Consider the following 15966-nt stretch of genomic DNA (forward strand, 5'->3'; position numbering starts at 1 on the left):
CCCACAGGTCCCCACCCTCTTTGTAGGCCATAAGGGTTGGAGCAGAACCAGATGGCTGACACAAATTATGAACCACCTTCTCCTCCTTCTCCATGTCTTCAGGAGTCCCTAAGCTCTGCACCAGTGCTCTCACCATCAACCCACTTCCTCACTCAGCCCAGGAACTCAAACCACACCAACAGGACCAGAAATGTCTCATCCCTGGGACCATCCCCAGTTTGGGCTGTCTGGGGCTCTGAGCAACCTGCTCTAGTTGCAGATGTCCCTGCTGGTCACAGTGGGGTTGGACTGGCTGACCTTGAAAGGTCCCTTCAACCAAAACCATTCCATGCCTCTATGGAAACCTGCTTCTGGATGTCACCAGTCAGCACCCTTGACCTGGTCTTCCAGACCAGGCCACCACATTTTCACAAGCTCCATGAGATGCCACCAGCATGAGCACAGAAAAGCCAGGTAGATGTCCTAAAGCCAGGTAGATGTTCCCTGGAGATCCCATCCCTGGAAGGGTTTCAAAGCCTTGGAGATGTGGTGCTGAGGGCCACAATTTGGTGGTGCTCTTGCAATGCTGGGTTAAAGGTTGGACTCGATGGTCTTCAAGGTCTTCTCTAACCTAAATGATTCCAGGATTCTGTCCTGTGATTCTAGAAGAGCATCTCACAGCCAGGAGGAAAAGCTCTTGCTGGAAACAATGCTCACACACATGGTCCTGACCTCAAGTTGCTCCAGGGCAGGATCAGGTTGGACAGGAGGACTAATTTCTGCCCCTTGAGGAGGGTTGTCCAGGCCTGGCCCAGGCTGCCCAGGGCAGTGGTGGAGTCCCCATCCCCGGAGGGCTTTCAAAGCCATGGAGGTGTGGTGCTGAGGGCCATGGCTTGGTGGGTCTTGGGTTGATGGTTGGACTTGATGATCTTTGAGGGCATTTCCAACCTTGATGCTTTTATGACCTTCAAGGCCTTTCCCAACCAAAGCCACTCTTTGATTCCATGGTTCCCTGACTCCCTGCTGCCCACCAGTGCCACTCACACCCCTGCCCCAGGCCACCACCTGTGAACCCCCTGAAGAAGAATTAGAGGGAGAAGATGAGGAGGAACCACCCCAGGTTGAGGAGAGGAGAGGTTTGCATACCGCTGCTTCGTCCTCCAGGTCAGGCTGAGGTGGAGACAGACAGAGACAGCACAGTCAGTTAGAAGGACAGCAGGACAATGAGGACATGGCGGGGGTGGGACACCAACCAAGACCAAGGAGGGACCAGAGCTCACGGTGAGGACAAGCCACCCAACACACACGGAGCACAAGCAATGGCTACAGGCACTGGAGAAGGCATTGGGACACAGCAGGAGAAGGAGCAAAGCAGAGGAAGGGAGGTGCCACCAACATTGTCCTTCCTGGAGCACACCACAGGTTCCCACAGCCCAGACTGGTCCTGCAGGAGCTGGGAGGTGGTGGTGATGGTGCCAAAAAGCTCTGCTTGGTGAGCCATAGGCACTCCAGAGGTCACCACCACCGAGGAACCAGACGGAAGTGGCTGGATCCTGTTAGAAGGTGCAGGACCATTGTGGCCCTCACCCAGAGCAGATCTGGGAGGCCTGGCATGGGCAGGGTGTGGGCAGCACCTTGTCTTCTCCATTGGAGGACTCAGGTGTGGCTGGCACCCAGCCCTCTCCTGCAAGCACCACTCCCAGGATCTGCAGCACCAAAAGAAGCACCAAACCCACCACGAAAGCAGCCCAAGGGCCACCAGCAGAAAGCAGCCCCCCAGGAGGCCTCCACAGACGCAGGGGTTGAAGGCAGCAGCTTCCCCTTGTGGTCTGGGGGTGCACTGGTGGGAGAGTCCTCCCCTGGGGGGCTGGAGCACACCTCTGCGTAAGGACAGGCTGAGAGTTGGAGTTCTTCAGCCTGGAGAAGGCTCCAGGGAGACCTTCTGGTGGCCTTTCAGGACTTAGAAGAAAGCAGGGGGCAGGCTTTTGAGCAGGGGCTGTTGGGACAGGACAAGAGGTGATGGTTTGAACCAAAAGAGGGACATTTAGAAGAGAGAAGGAAGATGTTCTTCACCATGAGAGTGGTCCAACCCTGTCCCAGGTTGCCCAGAGAGGAGGGAGATGCTTCATCCCTGCAACCACTCCAGGTCGGGTTGGTTGGGGCTCTGAGCAACCTGCTCTAGTTGCAGATGTCCCTGCTGACTGCAGGGAGGTTGGACTGGATGACCTTTGAAGGTCCCTTCCAACCCAACCCAGCCATGATACCCCTGTCAGCAGGGACCTGCAGGGCTGTCCCAGGCTCACCAAGGTTCCTCTGCTGGGGTCTGAGGGAACTCAACAGCTTTTGGCTGGGGGACATAGGGCTCAGCTGAAGCCACTGCATGAGACCACTCCATGTCCATGGCTATGTTCCAGGAGTTGCCATGGTAGAAGAGCTCCAGGGCTGCTACCTCCAAACCCCTCCTGCCAGAAGGTGCAGCTGGGCCCACCCTCCCCTTCTGTCATCTCCAGGTCAGCTTCAATCAACCCTTCCTTACCCATCTGCTGCTCACATGCACCACACAGAGCCCAGCTGGGACCTCCTGGAGCAGAAGAAGCTCTGCTGGAGGGACACATGGCTCTGGGCGGGGGGGACCAGGAGGGTCATGTTTGATGGCTTCAGCTCTGGGTATGAGCAAGGCTGTTGCTCCTCAGCCCTGTCCATCAGAGCAGCCAGCCAAGGCAGGGGGTGGAGGAGAGCTCCAAGCTGCTCATCTGGCAAACATTGAGCCCCAAGCCTCATCTGGGCCTTGCTTGGCCAAGAGCCCAAGAGCTGCCTCGTCCCCATGACCATTTGGCTTGTGGAGCAGCTCTCCAGATAGGGTTGAGTGGAGGAACAAGACCTCCTTGAGACAGCAGTGACCAAGAAAGCATGGCAACTGTTTGCACAGCTCCATGGGTGGTGGCCACAGAAAGCAACTGGTGGCCAAGCCACCCCAAAGTCCCTCCTTGAAGGACCAAGGAGCCAAGACCACACTGCCTGGTCAAGGCAAGCCACAGCCAAGCGAAGCAGCAAGATCTCAGCTCACCTAGGGGTTGAGCAGCTCCAAGCCACAGAGTTCTGCTCTCAAGCACTTGAGAAGGTGCCACCTGCACCTTGCCAGCAGCTCTCCGTGGCAGTAGGTCCTCAGCTGGCAGCTCTACCAACCAGACCCTGCCCACCAGACCAACCAGTCTCATGCAGGTCATCCCAGCACAGGATCCAGTGGAGCAAAAGTCCACCCTGCTCCTGGTGGAGCTGCTGAGGAAGCAGGAGGAAAAGTCCACCCTGCTTCTGGTGGAGCTGCTGAGGAAGCAGGAGGAAAAGTCCACCCTGCTTCTGGTGGAGCTGCTGAGGAAGCAGGAGGAAAAGTCCACCCTGCTTCTGGTGGAGCTGCTGAGGAAGCAGGAGGAAAAGTCCACCCTGCTTCTGGTGGAGCTGCTGAGGAAGCAGGAGGAAAAGTCCACCCTGCTCCTGGTGGAGCTGCTGAGGAAGCAGGAGGAAAAGTCCACCCTGCTTCTGGTGGAGCTGCTGAGGAAGCAGGAGGAAAAGTCCACCCTGCTCCTGGTGGAGCTGCTGAGGAAGCAGGAGGAAAAGTCCACCCTGCTCCTGGTGGAGCTGCTGAGGAAGCAGGAGGAAAAGTCCACCCTGCTTCTGGTGGAGCTGCTGAGGAAGCAGGAGGAAAAGTCCACCCTGCTTCTGGTGGAGCTGCTGAGGAAGCAGGAGGAAAAGTCCACCCTGCTCCTGGTGGAGCTGCTGAGGAAGCAGGAGGAAAAGTCCACCCTGCTTCTGGTGGAGCTGCTGAGGAAGCAGGAGGAAAAGACCACCCTGCTTCTGGTGGAGCTGCTGAGGAAGCAGGAAGATGGGGAGGAAGGAGGGAAGGGGCTGGTGACCCACCTGAGCTCCTCCAGTGATGGGGATGGTGCAGGTGAGGAGGTTGCCCACCACGCTCTCCAAGGCCACGCTCATCCCGTCCACGTAGATGGTGTAGATCAAGCCCAGGCTGTTCTGGAGAGGACAAGAGGGCACCAACTGAGCACCAGGGCACAAAGGAGCAAGCTGGGGAGGCTCCAGTTTGGAGAACATCACATGGAGGAGCAACAGGAGCTTTTTCTCCAGTCAGAAGCACTCCCTGTGACAACCAATTCTTGGGTGCAGTGCTTTGAGGTCTTCTCCCTCAGACCTCTCACACGAAGTCCTCAGCGGCAGGGATGGGATCTTCAGCCTTGCTCAGCTTGCTTCCAGCCAGCAGCACCTCCTCATCCCACCACTGATCCCACCACACATGGCCCTGGGCTGGAGCTCAGCAGGAGCAGCATGGAGAAGGTTCAAAAGTCCCTCTTCAGAGGTGACTGAGAACCGCTGGAACTCTCCAGCATCTCTCCAAGATGCAGATGAGCATCAAGCTTCTCAAAAACTCCACTCCAGGAGAACCACTTCTTCACCAAGAGCTGGCCAAGGAACATCTCCAGGTCTTGATCTGCTTTGGGAAGCAATCTCAGCTCCACCATGGAGGAGCTTGTGGGGACAGTGCTTAACATGTCCACAACTCACAGAAGAATCGAGAACTTGAAGGATTTGTCCTCGAGGAACCTTCTGGGTGGCTTTTTTTAACCTCAAAACATCTCCCCACAACCCTGAGGAGAAGAGAAAACACCAGCAAGGGGGCTTTGGAGACAGGGGTTCAGGTCCATCCCATGCTGGACCAACTGGGTGAAGAGCAAGCTTATGCTCCTGCATGTGGTGAAGGCTCCTAGAGCAACTTGGTCGACCAAGTGGACCAATAGGTCCAAGTCTTGGCCTACAGCAACCTCTCACCAGCACTGTGGTGAGCAAGAGGACCAACAGGTCCAGATCTTGGCCTACAGAGACCTCTCACCAGCACTGTGGTGACCAAGAGGACCAACAGCTCCAAATCATGGCCTACAGAGACCTCTCACCAGCACTGTGGTGACCAAGAGGACCAACAGCTCCAGATCTTGAGCTTCAGAGAGCTCTCAACATCATCATGGTGGTCAACAGGACCACCAGGCACAAACTGGAACCCAGGAGGTTCCATCAGGAGAAGCTTGTTGGCTGTGAGGGTGGTGGAGGTCATACCCTGCCATGATCTGAGCTTTGGTGGCCATGAACTGGAGGCACTGGCTGCTGCAGAGCCACCACACTGAGAGACCTTCTGGGAACACAGAATAACCTTTCTGGGTTTGTGTCACAGCCAAGAGGGAACAAAGCCAAGGAGCAGAAGATCAAAGCTGGAGGGCTCTTAGGACTCCTTGTTCCTCAGAAACCACCCAGGCAGAAAATGGAAGCAACTGAGCAAGAAGATCAGGGACCTGAAAGTGTGGTGGGAACCCAACCAGTCAGGGAAGGTGGTGAAGAGTCTGGAGAACTTGTGAGGAGCAGCTGAGGGACCTGGGCTTGTTGAACCTCCAGAAAAGGAGGCTGAGGGGAGACCTTGTGGCTCTCTACATCTCCCTAAAAGGAGCTTGGAGCCAGGCAGGCATCAAGGTCTTCTCCTAAGTGACAGAAAAGAGGAAATGGCCTCAAATTGCCCCAGGAGAGGTTCAGGCTGGACATGAGGGACAAGTTCTTCATGGAAAGGGTTGTCAAGGGTTACCCAGGGCAGTGCTGGAGTTCCTGTCCCAGGAGGGGTTTCAAAGCTGTGGAGATGTGGTGCTGAGGGCCATGGTTTGGTGGTGCCCTGGCAGTGCTGGGGTAAGGGTTGGATTCCATGATCTTTGATCTCCAACCAAAGCCATTCTGTGGCTCCACCAGGCAGTGGGAATGCCGTTGGGATTCCTCCTCTGGAAAGAGCTCCAACCCTGCCATGCTGCTGAGGACACCTCAGAGGTGGAGCCAGGTTGTCACCTCGCCAGCCCACGCCCTCCCAAGCCTCTCCCAGCCACACAATGCAGCAGCTCTGAGGAATCCAAGGCTGATGGAGATCAAGGTTCCCAGGAACAGGCTGTTCCTTGCTGCTGCCTTAGGAACAATCTGGGTCAAGGCCACCAGCTGGTTGTGTCCTTGGGTGGCTGTTCTGCAACCAACACTTTGGGTTCCACCTGCAGCTTCTGACCATGCTCCTGGAGCTTCACCACAGTGCCAAGAGTGGGTTGGGCCAAGCTGCTCTCCCACAGTGCCACCTGGCAGCCACTACAGCTCCTGGTTGCACCCAGAAGGTCCTGGGGGCCACCAGAATCCTGGCTTGGGTCAACAATGGTGTGGCCAGCAGGAGCAGGGCAGGGATTTTCCCCCTGGACAGGGCACTGCTGAGGCCACACCTGCAATCCTGGGGTCAGTTTTGGGCTCCTCACTCCAAGAAGGACATTGAGAGGCTGGAGCAGGTCCAGGAAAGGGTAACAAAGCTGGGGAAAGGTCTGGAGAAGTTGTGAGGAGCAGCTGAGGGACCTGGGGATGTTGAGCCTGGAGAAAAGGAAGCTGAGGAGAGACCTGGCTCTCTACAACTCCTCAGAGGAACCAGGTGGGCATCAAGATGACCTCCCAAGTGATGGGACAAGCAGAAATAGCCTCACATAGCCCCAGGAGGCTATGGGGAGACCTCCAGGCTCTTTACATCTCCTTCCTGTGCAGAGGTCCTGCTCCTCCTGCCCCACCACCGTCTGGACTTACCCTGAACACCTCAGCATGGTCCAAGCGTGACACCAGCACCAAGCTTTTGGGAGCAAAGAGCTGTGTGGGTTGAACAGGAGATGATGGTTCCTCCTCTTCCTCCTCCTCCTCACCATTCCTGGGGTGGCTTTGAGCCTGGGGAGACAACATATCCCAGGGTTACCAAAATTCTGGGCTCCCCAGTTCTGGAGAGAGTCCAGGGGAGGCTGGGAAGGTGCTGAGGAGGTTCCATCAGGAGAATGTACTGGCTTTGAGGATGGTGGAGCCCTGGAGCCTACAGAGGCTGTGGAGTCTCCTTCTCTGGAGAGCTTCCAACCCCACCTGGACATGGGGAACCTGGGCAACCTGCTGTGGGTCACCCTCCTGGGGACTGCACCACCTCCAGAGATCCCTTCCCACCCCACCATGCTGGGGTTGACTGCTTATGACCCAATATCTAAAAGGTGGCTCCAAAGAAGCTGGAGACTCCCTTTGGACCAGGGGTCACCTGAAAAAGTCAAGGGGTGATAGGGACACCTGAGAAGATTCCACCTGGACACGAGAGGAACCTTTGTCAGCACCAGGACAATCAGTCACCACTGGAATGATCTCCCCAGGGAAGTGGTGGACACCAACCCAGGCACTTTCAAGGGTCAGCTTGGACAGGGACTGGGCCAGCTTGTCTAGAGCAGGCTTTGGCCAAGAAAGCTTGGACCAGATGATCCTTGAGCTCCTTCCAAGATGGGATTATGAGACCCTGAACAACTCATCCTGGAGGACAAGGATGGGGACCAAAGTGGCCAGGAAGAGGACCATCCCCAGGCCAGCTCTGCTGGGAGGTGGCCACATTGGGTCCTATGGTTCTCCTTAGCAGGGGGGTTGGACTGGGTGAGCTCCAGAGGTCCCTTGCCCCTGGAGGTCCCACCCCCCACGCTGGGATCCAGTGACAGAGGCTGCTCCTCCCTCGCCCAGACCTGACAGGGACCGAGCAGGAAGGAGCAACCAAAGCCGAAGGTGGGCAGGTGCTTCCTCACCAGTGCTGCAAAGGCAAGCAGGGAAGACCCTTCCCAAGCCGAGCTGGTGGTACCTGCGTGGTGTCCAGGGGCTCCCAGAAGGTGAAGCAGGCGCAGTAGTGGCGCTCGGAGTTGATGTCGGTCAGCACGGCCACGAAGAAGCTGGGAGGGTTCATCTCGGGGAACAGCTGCCAGCCGCTGGGCTGGCAGAACTGCAACACAGCACAGAGGGGGCAGGGGGCGCTCAGGGAGGTCCTCCTGCCCCTGGCACCACCCAACAGCTGCAGCAGCAGGAGCCTGCTGGGATGGCTGACGTGGGAGCAAACCACCAGGTGCTACCACCGCCAGCTACCAGCACCAAGTGTCATCCCCAGCAGGTACCACTACCGGCAGGTACCACCACCACCAGGCACCACCACCACCAGGCACCACCGCCACCACCAGGCACCACCGCCACCACCAGGCACCACCACCACCAGGCACCACCGCCACCACCAGGCACCACCGCCACCACCAGGCACCACCACCACCACCACCACCAGGCACCACCACCACCACCACCACCAGGCACCACCACCACCAGGCACCACCACCACCACCACCAGGCACCACCACCACCACCACCACGCACCACCACCACCACCACCACGCACCACCACCACCACCACCAGGTACCACCGGCACCACCACCACCACGACCAGGTACCACCACCACCACGACCAGGTACCACCACCACCACCAGGCACCACCACCAGGCACCACCACCACCACCAGGCACCACCACCACCACCAGGCACCACCACCACCAAGCACCATCACAATCAGGTCCCAGCACCAAGCACCACCACCAGGCACCACCACCACCACCTAGCACCATCACAATCAGGACCCACCACCACCACCTAGCACCATCACAATCAGGTCCCACCACCACCACCTAGCACCATCACCACCAGGCACCACCACCACCACCAAGCACCATCACCATCAGGTCCCACCACCATCACCTGAGGACCACCACCACCAGCTTATCAGCTTCTGGAGAAGGGAGCTTGGCATGGTGGAACATCACCTATGAGCCTTGAGGTCTCTTCCAACCGTTCTCTCACCCTATGAAACCCAGGGACAGTCTGCTCCAGCAGGGCTTTCAGTACAGACCTCCAGAGGTGCCTCCAAGCTCGGTGAGATGTGGTTTAAGGTGGTGAAGCCCCAAGTTTCTGCTGTCTGCAGCAGCTCCAGGTTGGAGAATTGCCCATAGGGGATGTAGATGTCCCACCAAGGAGACAGCATTGGCCAGAGCCTTCAGCCCCTCCAGTGGTGGAGAACTGGGCAGAGACCTTCTCCACAGGGTCAAACCCAAGCTGGAAGGAAGGGTGGCAAGACACCAGAGTTGAGCTGAGCACCACCACCCTGCACCCATCGTTGAGCAGTTGGCACCATGCCTGTGAGGTTGGCACCAAGCCTGTAAGGTTGGCACCAAGCCCTGCAAAGTTCCTGCAGCCCCTCAAGGTGCAAGGAAGCCACAGGTGGGCAACCTTCACGCTGAGAGGAGCAGGGTGAGGTCCTGGCAAGGCAGGGTTGGGTTCTGGCACCTGTGTGTGCCCCAGGAGGTGGCACTGCTCCACTGGAAACCACCAGCCTGGGCTGTGCCAACCACCCCATGCTTCTACTGGTGGTTCCTGGGGACTTTCCAAAGAGCCTGGTGGGTAATTCCAGCTGGTGGCCACAGGATCTCCTGCCAGGTTTCCACATCTCAAAGGTTTTTTGTTGTTTCTTTTCCTTCATTTCCTCACCATCTGCAGCTGGCTGGTGGAAAAGTCCCAATGCTCTGGGGGGAAGCTCACCACCAGCAGGAGCTTGGCTCCTCCTGGGGCTGGCAGACCTCACACGTTCTGAAGATGCAGCTTGAGCAAAAACCAAGGATGAGAATAAGGTGGCAACAGGGCTGAAGGAGAGGACACCACAAAGCTGGAGAAACACCAGCTCCAAACCCAGCTGGCTTCAACCTGCTGACACTTTCCAGCTGCTCTCCATGGCCAGCCTCATGATCCATGGGTCTGACTTTGCTGCCCTCCTAAGAGGGACCTTCCCAAGGTGTCTCCTTCCTAGTGACATTTCCAAACCAGGCTCAGACACAGAGGTCAAGGCCAACAGGAGGAGGATCACCAAGGCCAACTTCTAGGTCCTGCTTTTGGGTCACACCAACCCTGTGAAGGCTCCAGGCTGGGAGCAGAAAGGCTGGAAAAGGACTTGGTGGAGGCTGGTGACAGCAGCTGGAGATGAGGCAGGATGTGCCCAGGTGGCCAAGAAGGCCACCAGCAGCCTGGCTTGGATCAGCAATGGTGTGGCCAGCAGGAGCAGGGCAGGGATGGTCCTCCTGTCCCCCTCCTGAGGCCACACCTGGAATCCTGGAGTCAGTTTTGGGTCCCTCACTCTAGGAAGGACATTGAGGTGCTGGAGCAGGTCCAGAAAAGGGACATGAAGCTGGTGAAGGGTCTGGAGAACTTGTGAGGACCTGACGGACCTGAGATTGTTGAGCCTGGAGAAAAGGAGGCTGAGGGGAGACCTTCTGGCTCTCTGCAGCTCCCTGAAAGGAGCTTGGAGCCAGGTGGGCATCAAGATCTTCTCCTGAGTGACAGGACAAGAAAATTGCCTCAAAGTGCCCCAGGGGAGGTTCGGGCTGGACACGAGGAACACTTTCTGCCCCTTGAGGGGCCTGGTCCAGGCTGCCCAGGGCAGTGGTGGAGTTCCCAAACCTGGAGGGGTTTCAAAGCTGTGGAGATGTGGTGCTGAGGGCCATGGTTTGGGGGTGCCCTGGAAGTGCTGGGTTAAGGGTTGGACTCCATGACCTTCAAGGTCTCTCCCAACCCAACCCATTCCATGATTCCCTGATGTCCAAGTGCCAGCAGAGCTCCTGACTGCTGGGTTATCCTGACCTTTGCTGGGAACACCACATGGGGTATCCCATGGTCAACCTCCAACATCCACAGCTCAGATGGAAATTCTCCAGCACCAGCACACACCAGGATGGAGGTGACACCAGCTCCGGATGAGGCCATGAAACGTGGGCAGTCCAAACGAGCAGCTGGAGGTGGCCCCAAACCCACTGCTCAGCCTGCTTTGGGTTGGAATGGACCTTCAAAGGTCATCTGCACCTGGAACAGGTTGCTCAGAGCCAGGTGGTCTCCCCTCAACCTCCTTTCCTCCAGGTTCAACAAGCCCAGGTCCCTCAGACGGCTCCTCACGAGACCTCTCCTCCAGAACTCACGCTGACGTCCTCCTTTTTACCCAACCAGCAGCCACCATCTCGTGGAGCTGGACTCATCTCTCTGATGGCCACCCTCATTCCTTCTTCTTTCTCCTGGGTGCCTGGCCAGCAAGCTGTGGGAGGTAGGCACCCTCCAGTGAGGTTGACCACCAGGATGAGCACGCGATGGGACGAGGAACCAGCCACCACCAGATGGTGGTGGCTGGTTCCTCGTCCCATCACGTGCTCCTCAGAGCTCCATTTTGAGACATCATTTTTTTTGTGTGTGTGTGTGTGTGTGTCTTCTGCTTGTGTTTCCTGTTTGGCTGCAGAGGACTTTGGCAAGTGGCCCAAACAATAAAGAGGACAGCTGCCTTTTTTTTTTTTTTTTTTTTTTTTTTTTTTTCTTTTGGTGACCTCCTGAAGGGTCAAACCCCTGCTGCTCTGACCAAAAACATCCCTGGAATTTAAACAATGGAAGCCCCTGAGGTCCTGCTGGTGGTTTGTTTTTTTTTTTTTCCCAGCCATCCCACAAGTTCTCAGGAAGAACTGATTGACACCAAGACAGCTTCAGATGAAGCCCACTCTGGTGGGACCTGGACGCTGTCGATATGTTTCTGCTCAACAGCTTTTTTTTTTGGGGGGGGGAGTGTGGGGGTGGGAGGAGAAGGTTTGTGGTGGCTTCAAGGAGCTGGAATTTGTAGCTTCTGCCCTCCAGTGACTCCAGAGACAAACATCTGGGGTTGATGGAAGGAGACAGGATGTCAGCGTGGCTCCTCCTGCAGTGGCCTCCCCTCCCGGGCCACAGATGTCTTCTACAGCAGCCCTCAAGCCTAGGGGGAGCTGGGGCATGGAATTGTGGAATCAAGGATAGGTTAGCTTGGAAGGGAACCTTCAAGGGTCACCTAGTCCAACCCCCCACTGCAGGGACATCTGCAGCTAGAGCAGGCTGCTCAGAGCCCCACACAACCTGCCCTGGAATGGTTCTGGGGATGGAGCATCTCCCTCCTCCCTGGGCAACCTGGGACAGGGTCTCACCACCCTCATGGTTGAGAACATCTTCTCTCCAGTCTGAATCTCCTCACTGAGTTCAAGCCATCACCCCTTGTCCTGTCCCAACACACCCTGCTCAAAAGTCTGTCCTCTGCTTTCTTTAAGCACTGAATTGCTACCAGAAGGTCTCCCTGGAGGCTTCTCCAGGCTGAACAACCCCAACTCTCCCAGCCTGGCCTCACCGCAGAGGCCTTCCAGCCCTTGGATTATCTCTGTGACTTCCTCTGGACCTGCTCCAACAGGTCCATGTCTTCCTCTGGGCTGAGGACTCCAGAGCTGGATGCAGTAAGAGCACGTGGAGCTCACCCAGGTTCACCAAGGTGTTACCAGGGCCACCAACACTCTCACCTACCCAGAGGCCTGCACATGGATAGAGATTAAGTTCAAGATCCCATTACACGGTGTCCTAAGGGCCCAGGACACTTCTGCTCCCAAGGCCAGGCTCTCAGTTGGACTCTATGGATGATCCTGACAGGTCCCTTCCAAGTTGAGATGCTCTATGAGTCTATTCCATGATACATCAAAGCCCTGAAGAAGAGGAAGAACCTGGAACAGCCTTTGCTACACCAGGTCCCTCTGGACACCTTGGCCAAATGAAATGCCCTTGTCACAGAAGCACAAATGTCCTCCAGTGAGTCCTGGTGGCAGCTGACTCTGGATGGGGAGCTGCAATCCCTCTGAGCACACCAAGAGAAGCAGAAAGGGAAAGGGTTGGTTGCTTCCATCTCCTCCTCTCCAGGAGAGGACAGGGGTTCTTAGCTGGCTGATGTCCCCACACTGACCACCACACACTGGCCTTGGGAGTCACCAACACCTCCCAGCACAGCAAAAGTACCTGCAAGGCCTTGAGGAGCATGGTGAGGATGGTCCCAGCACCACGGTGAGGAACCTCTAAAGCCTCATCTGTCTCCAGGTTTTGTATCACAGAATGGTTTTGGTCAGAAGAGACCTTCAAGATCACAGTCCAACAGCTGACTGCCAGGGCACCACCAAACCATGACCCTCAGCACCACAGCTCCAGGGCTTTCAAACTCCTCCAGGGACAGGGACAGGGACAGGGACTCCACCACTGCCCTGGGCAGCCCTGGACAACCCTTTCCATGACGAAATTGCTCCTCACGTCCATCCTGAACCTCCCCTGGGGCAACTTGCAGCTGGTTCCTCTTGTCCCATCACTCAGGGAAAGACCTTGATGCCCACCTGGCTCCAAGCTTCTTTCAGGGAGTTGTAGAGAGCCAGAAGGTCTCCCCTCAGCCTCCTTTCCTCCAGGCTCAACATCCCCAGGTCCCTCAGCTGCTCCTCACAAGTTCTCCAGACCCTTTCCCAGTTTTGTTGTGCTTCTCTGGACCTGCTCCAGCCCCTCAATGTTCTTGGAGTGAGGAGCCCAAAAATTACCTCGGGACAAGAGGCCACACCTGGAATCCTATTAGCTGGGAAGAACTTCAGGAGGAGGAGAGCAACCCAGGAGAGGGCTCAAGTTGAGTTGTGACAAAGTGGTGTGGACATCAGCCCAACCCACCCAACTTGGCTGCCAGGGGAGCATCAACTCAGCTCCTTCAGTGCTCTTCAGCAGCAGCAGGGAAGGGTTTGAGAACTTCCACCTGGAGGGGGACAATTCTCTTGGCCACAACTAGTTAAAGGCTGGTTTGGGAAGAAGCCACCCGGAGCCTGAGGAGCTTGGGTGTGGTGTTTGACCCAGCAAGGAGCCCCAACCTCAAAGGCTTCCCAGCAGCAGGCAGATGTGTCCAGAGGGGTGGAGTAGGGACCTGAGAGCCCAGGAACCTCCTGACTGGGTGGATGCAAACAGAGCACGCCCAGACTTGCCCCAGGGAGCACTTGGGAGAGGTCCAAGTCCTGCTCTTCGTCATGGTGGAGCTATTTCTACTGAGGTTGCATCCGTGTGGCCCTTCCAGGAAGGGTTCCAGCAGCCAAAGATGTGGACAAGGCTGGAGAAAGTCCAGAAAAGGGCCAAAAAGATGATCCAAGGGTTGGGGTCCAAGGCTGACAGAAGTGGGTTTGTTCAGCCTGGAGAAAAGAAGGCTCAGGGGAGACCTTCTCACCATCAGAAGTTCCATCTGAACATGAGGAGAAACACCTTGGCTTTAAGGATGGTGGAGCCCTGGAGCAGGCTGCCTACAGAGGCTGTGGAGTCTCCTCTTCTGGAGAGCTTCCAACCCCACCTGGACATGGGGAACCTGGGCAACCTGCTGTGGGTCACCCTCCTGGGGACTGCATCACCTCCAGAGCTCCCTTCCCACCCCACCATGCTGGGGTTGACTGCTTATGACCCAATATCTAAAAGGTGGCTCCAAAGAAGCTGGAGACTCCCTTTGGACCAGGAGTCACCTGGAAAAGTCAAGGGGTGATAGGGACACCTGAGAAGATTCCACCTGGACACGAGAGGAACCTTTGTCAGCACCAGGACAATCAGGGTCCCACGGTTCTCCTTAGCTGGAGATGCACTGAAGGTCAGGTGGAAAGCCTCTGGCATGATGTCCCCCGGTCAGACTCCACAGTCCCATGGTGTCACCAAGCCCAGGTGGTGGTGCCACCTCCCTGGTGTCCCCATGGCAAGGGGCAGCTCACTCACCAGCTCAATGCCCTGTGGAAAGGGGTTGTCCTCCCAATCCTTCTCTGGGAAGCGCTGCAGGATCTGTCCCTGGCCATCCCCGCTCCCTGCAGAGAGAAGAGAGGGGTCAGAGGAGGAACCTGGCCAACATCTCCACCACACCAGGATGGCTCCAGCACTCTGCCAGCCCCTCCCAGGGGCTCCATCACCTTCCAGACACACACACACCCCTTCCCCCCCTCCCACCAGAGGGGAAAATGGTCAAGGCAAAGAGCAAACGTCTCAGGAGCACCTCACTACCACCTCCCAGCCAACATCCCACCACCACCTCCCAGCCATCTGAAGGTAACAGGACAAGCAGGAGGTGGGGCAGGTCTCTGCTCAAGCCCAAGTTTCCTTCCTTGTGTGACACCCAGAAGGTCACAGAACAGCAAATATTGAGGCCACTGCTCGTAAGCTTCACTCGATGCTTTCCCAGAAGAATGACATCACAGCTTGGTTTTACTTTCAGCTTCTGCTTCCACATGGCCTCCACCACCTGGAGCGTGGCCCACAGCTGGAGAACTTCCAGCCACACCAAGACCAGCAGAAGCCTGCTCTGCCTCCTTTTCTCCAGGCTAAACAACCCCAGGTCCCTCAGCTGCTCCTCACAAGTTCTCCAGACCCTTCCCCAGCTTCATTGCCCTTCCCTGGACCTGCTGCAGCACCTCAATGTCCTTCTTGAAGTGAGGGGCCTGAAACGGAGCCCAGGACTCAAGAGCTGGACTTCACCAGCTCTCCAGACCCTTCTCCTTGCTCTCCAGACCCTTCACCAGCCCTGTTCCTCCTCTCTGAACAAGCTCCAACCGTAGCTCCTGCCACATTCACACCCTGCAAGGCTGGAGGAGCACCTCAACGTTGGCCACATCCTTCAATGCTGAAGCCCTGCTCCAGTGGATCATGCTGGAGTTTGAGAGATCTGCAGAACGTTCTTTCTGGTGCCTCCCAAGCTAACCCTTTCTGATTCCATCATTTTGCCCACACCACAGGCCAAGGACCAGCAGCACCAGCGAGGTGGGACCATCTCAGTCCCTGTCAGACCTCCTGAGCAGATTCCTAGATCATTCCAAAGTGATGCCTGATGTCCCCAAACACAAAAGCCACCAGTCTCCCCTCCTGCATCAGCCCTGGGACTGCTGATGGAGTGGAGAAACAGGAAGAAAGAACCTCACCAGAAACAAGCATGCACCACTCAAGGACTATTTTGAGCATCCAGGACCTCTTCCCACTGCTCTGCTCACCACCAGCCAACCACAGCTGGATTTAGCAGAAGGCAGCAGCAGAGAAGATGCCACTTATAGTTTGAGGACCAAAATGGAAAGGTCAGGGCTGAACTGTGAAGAAAATAGAGAAAAGGCGACCAAGCTGACCAAAATAGTGTCAGGCTGACCAAAAATAAGAGTCAGGTTGACCAAAAATAGAGTCAAGTGGACTAACT

General features: G+C 56.6%; 1 protein-coding gene across 1 annotated transcript in view; it reads right to left on the minus strand.

Moving 5' to 3' along the window:
- Positions 1-15966, minus strand: part of SBF1 (SET binding factor 1) — an 81690-nt gene that overhangs the window by 40432 nt on the left and 25292 nt on the right. Inside the window, exons 2-6 of the mRNA XM_054399662.1 lie at positions 14511-14596; positions 7694-7831; positions 6628-6762; positions 3895-4005; positions 1126-1149 (exon numbers count right to left, since the gene is read on the minus strand). Coding sequence (XP_054255637.1) covers positions 1126-1149; positions 3895-4005; positions 6628-6762; positions 7694-7831; positions 14511-14596 — 494 coding nt within the window. The remainder of the gene's footprint in view (positions 1-1125; positions 1150-3894; positions 4006-6627; positions 6763-7693; positions 7832-14510; positions 14597-15966) is intronic.

Source organism: Indicator indicator, chromosome 3 (assembly GCF_027791375.1).
Source record: "Indicator indicator isolate 239-I01 chromosome 3, UM_Iind_1.1, whole genome shotgun sequence".
NCBI lineage: Eukaryota > Metazoa > Chordata > Aves > Piciformes > Indicatoridae > Indicator > Indicator indicator.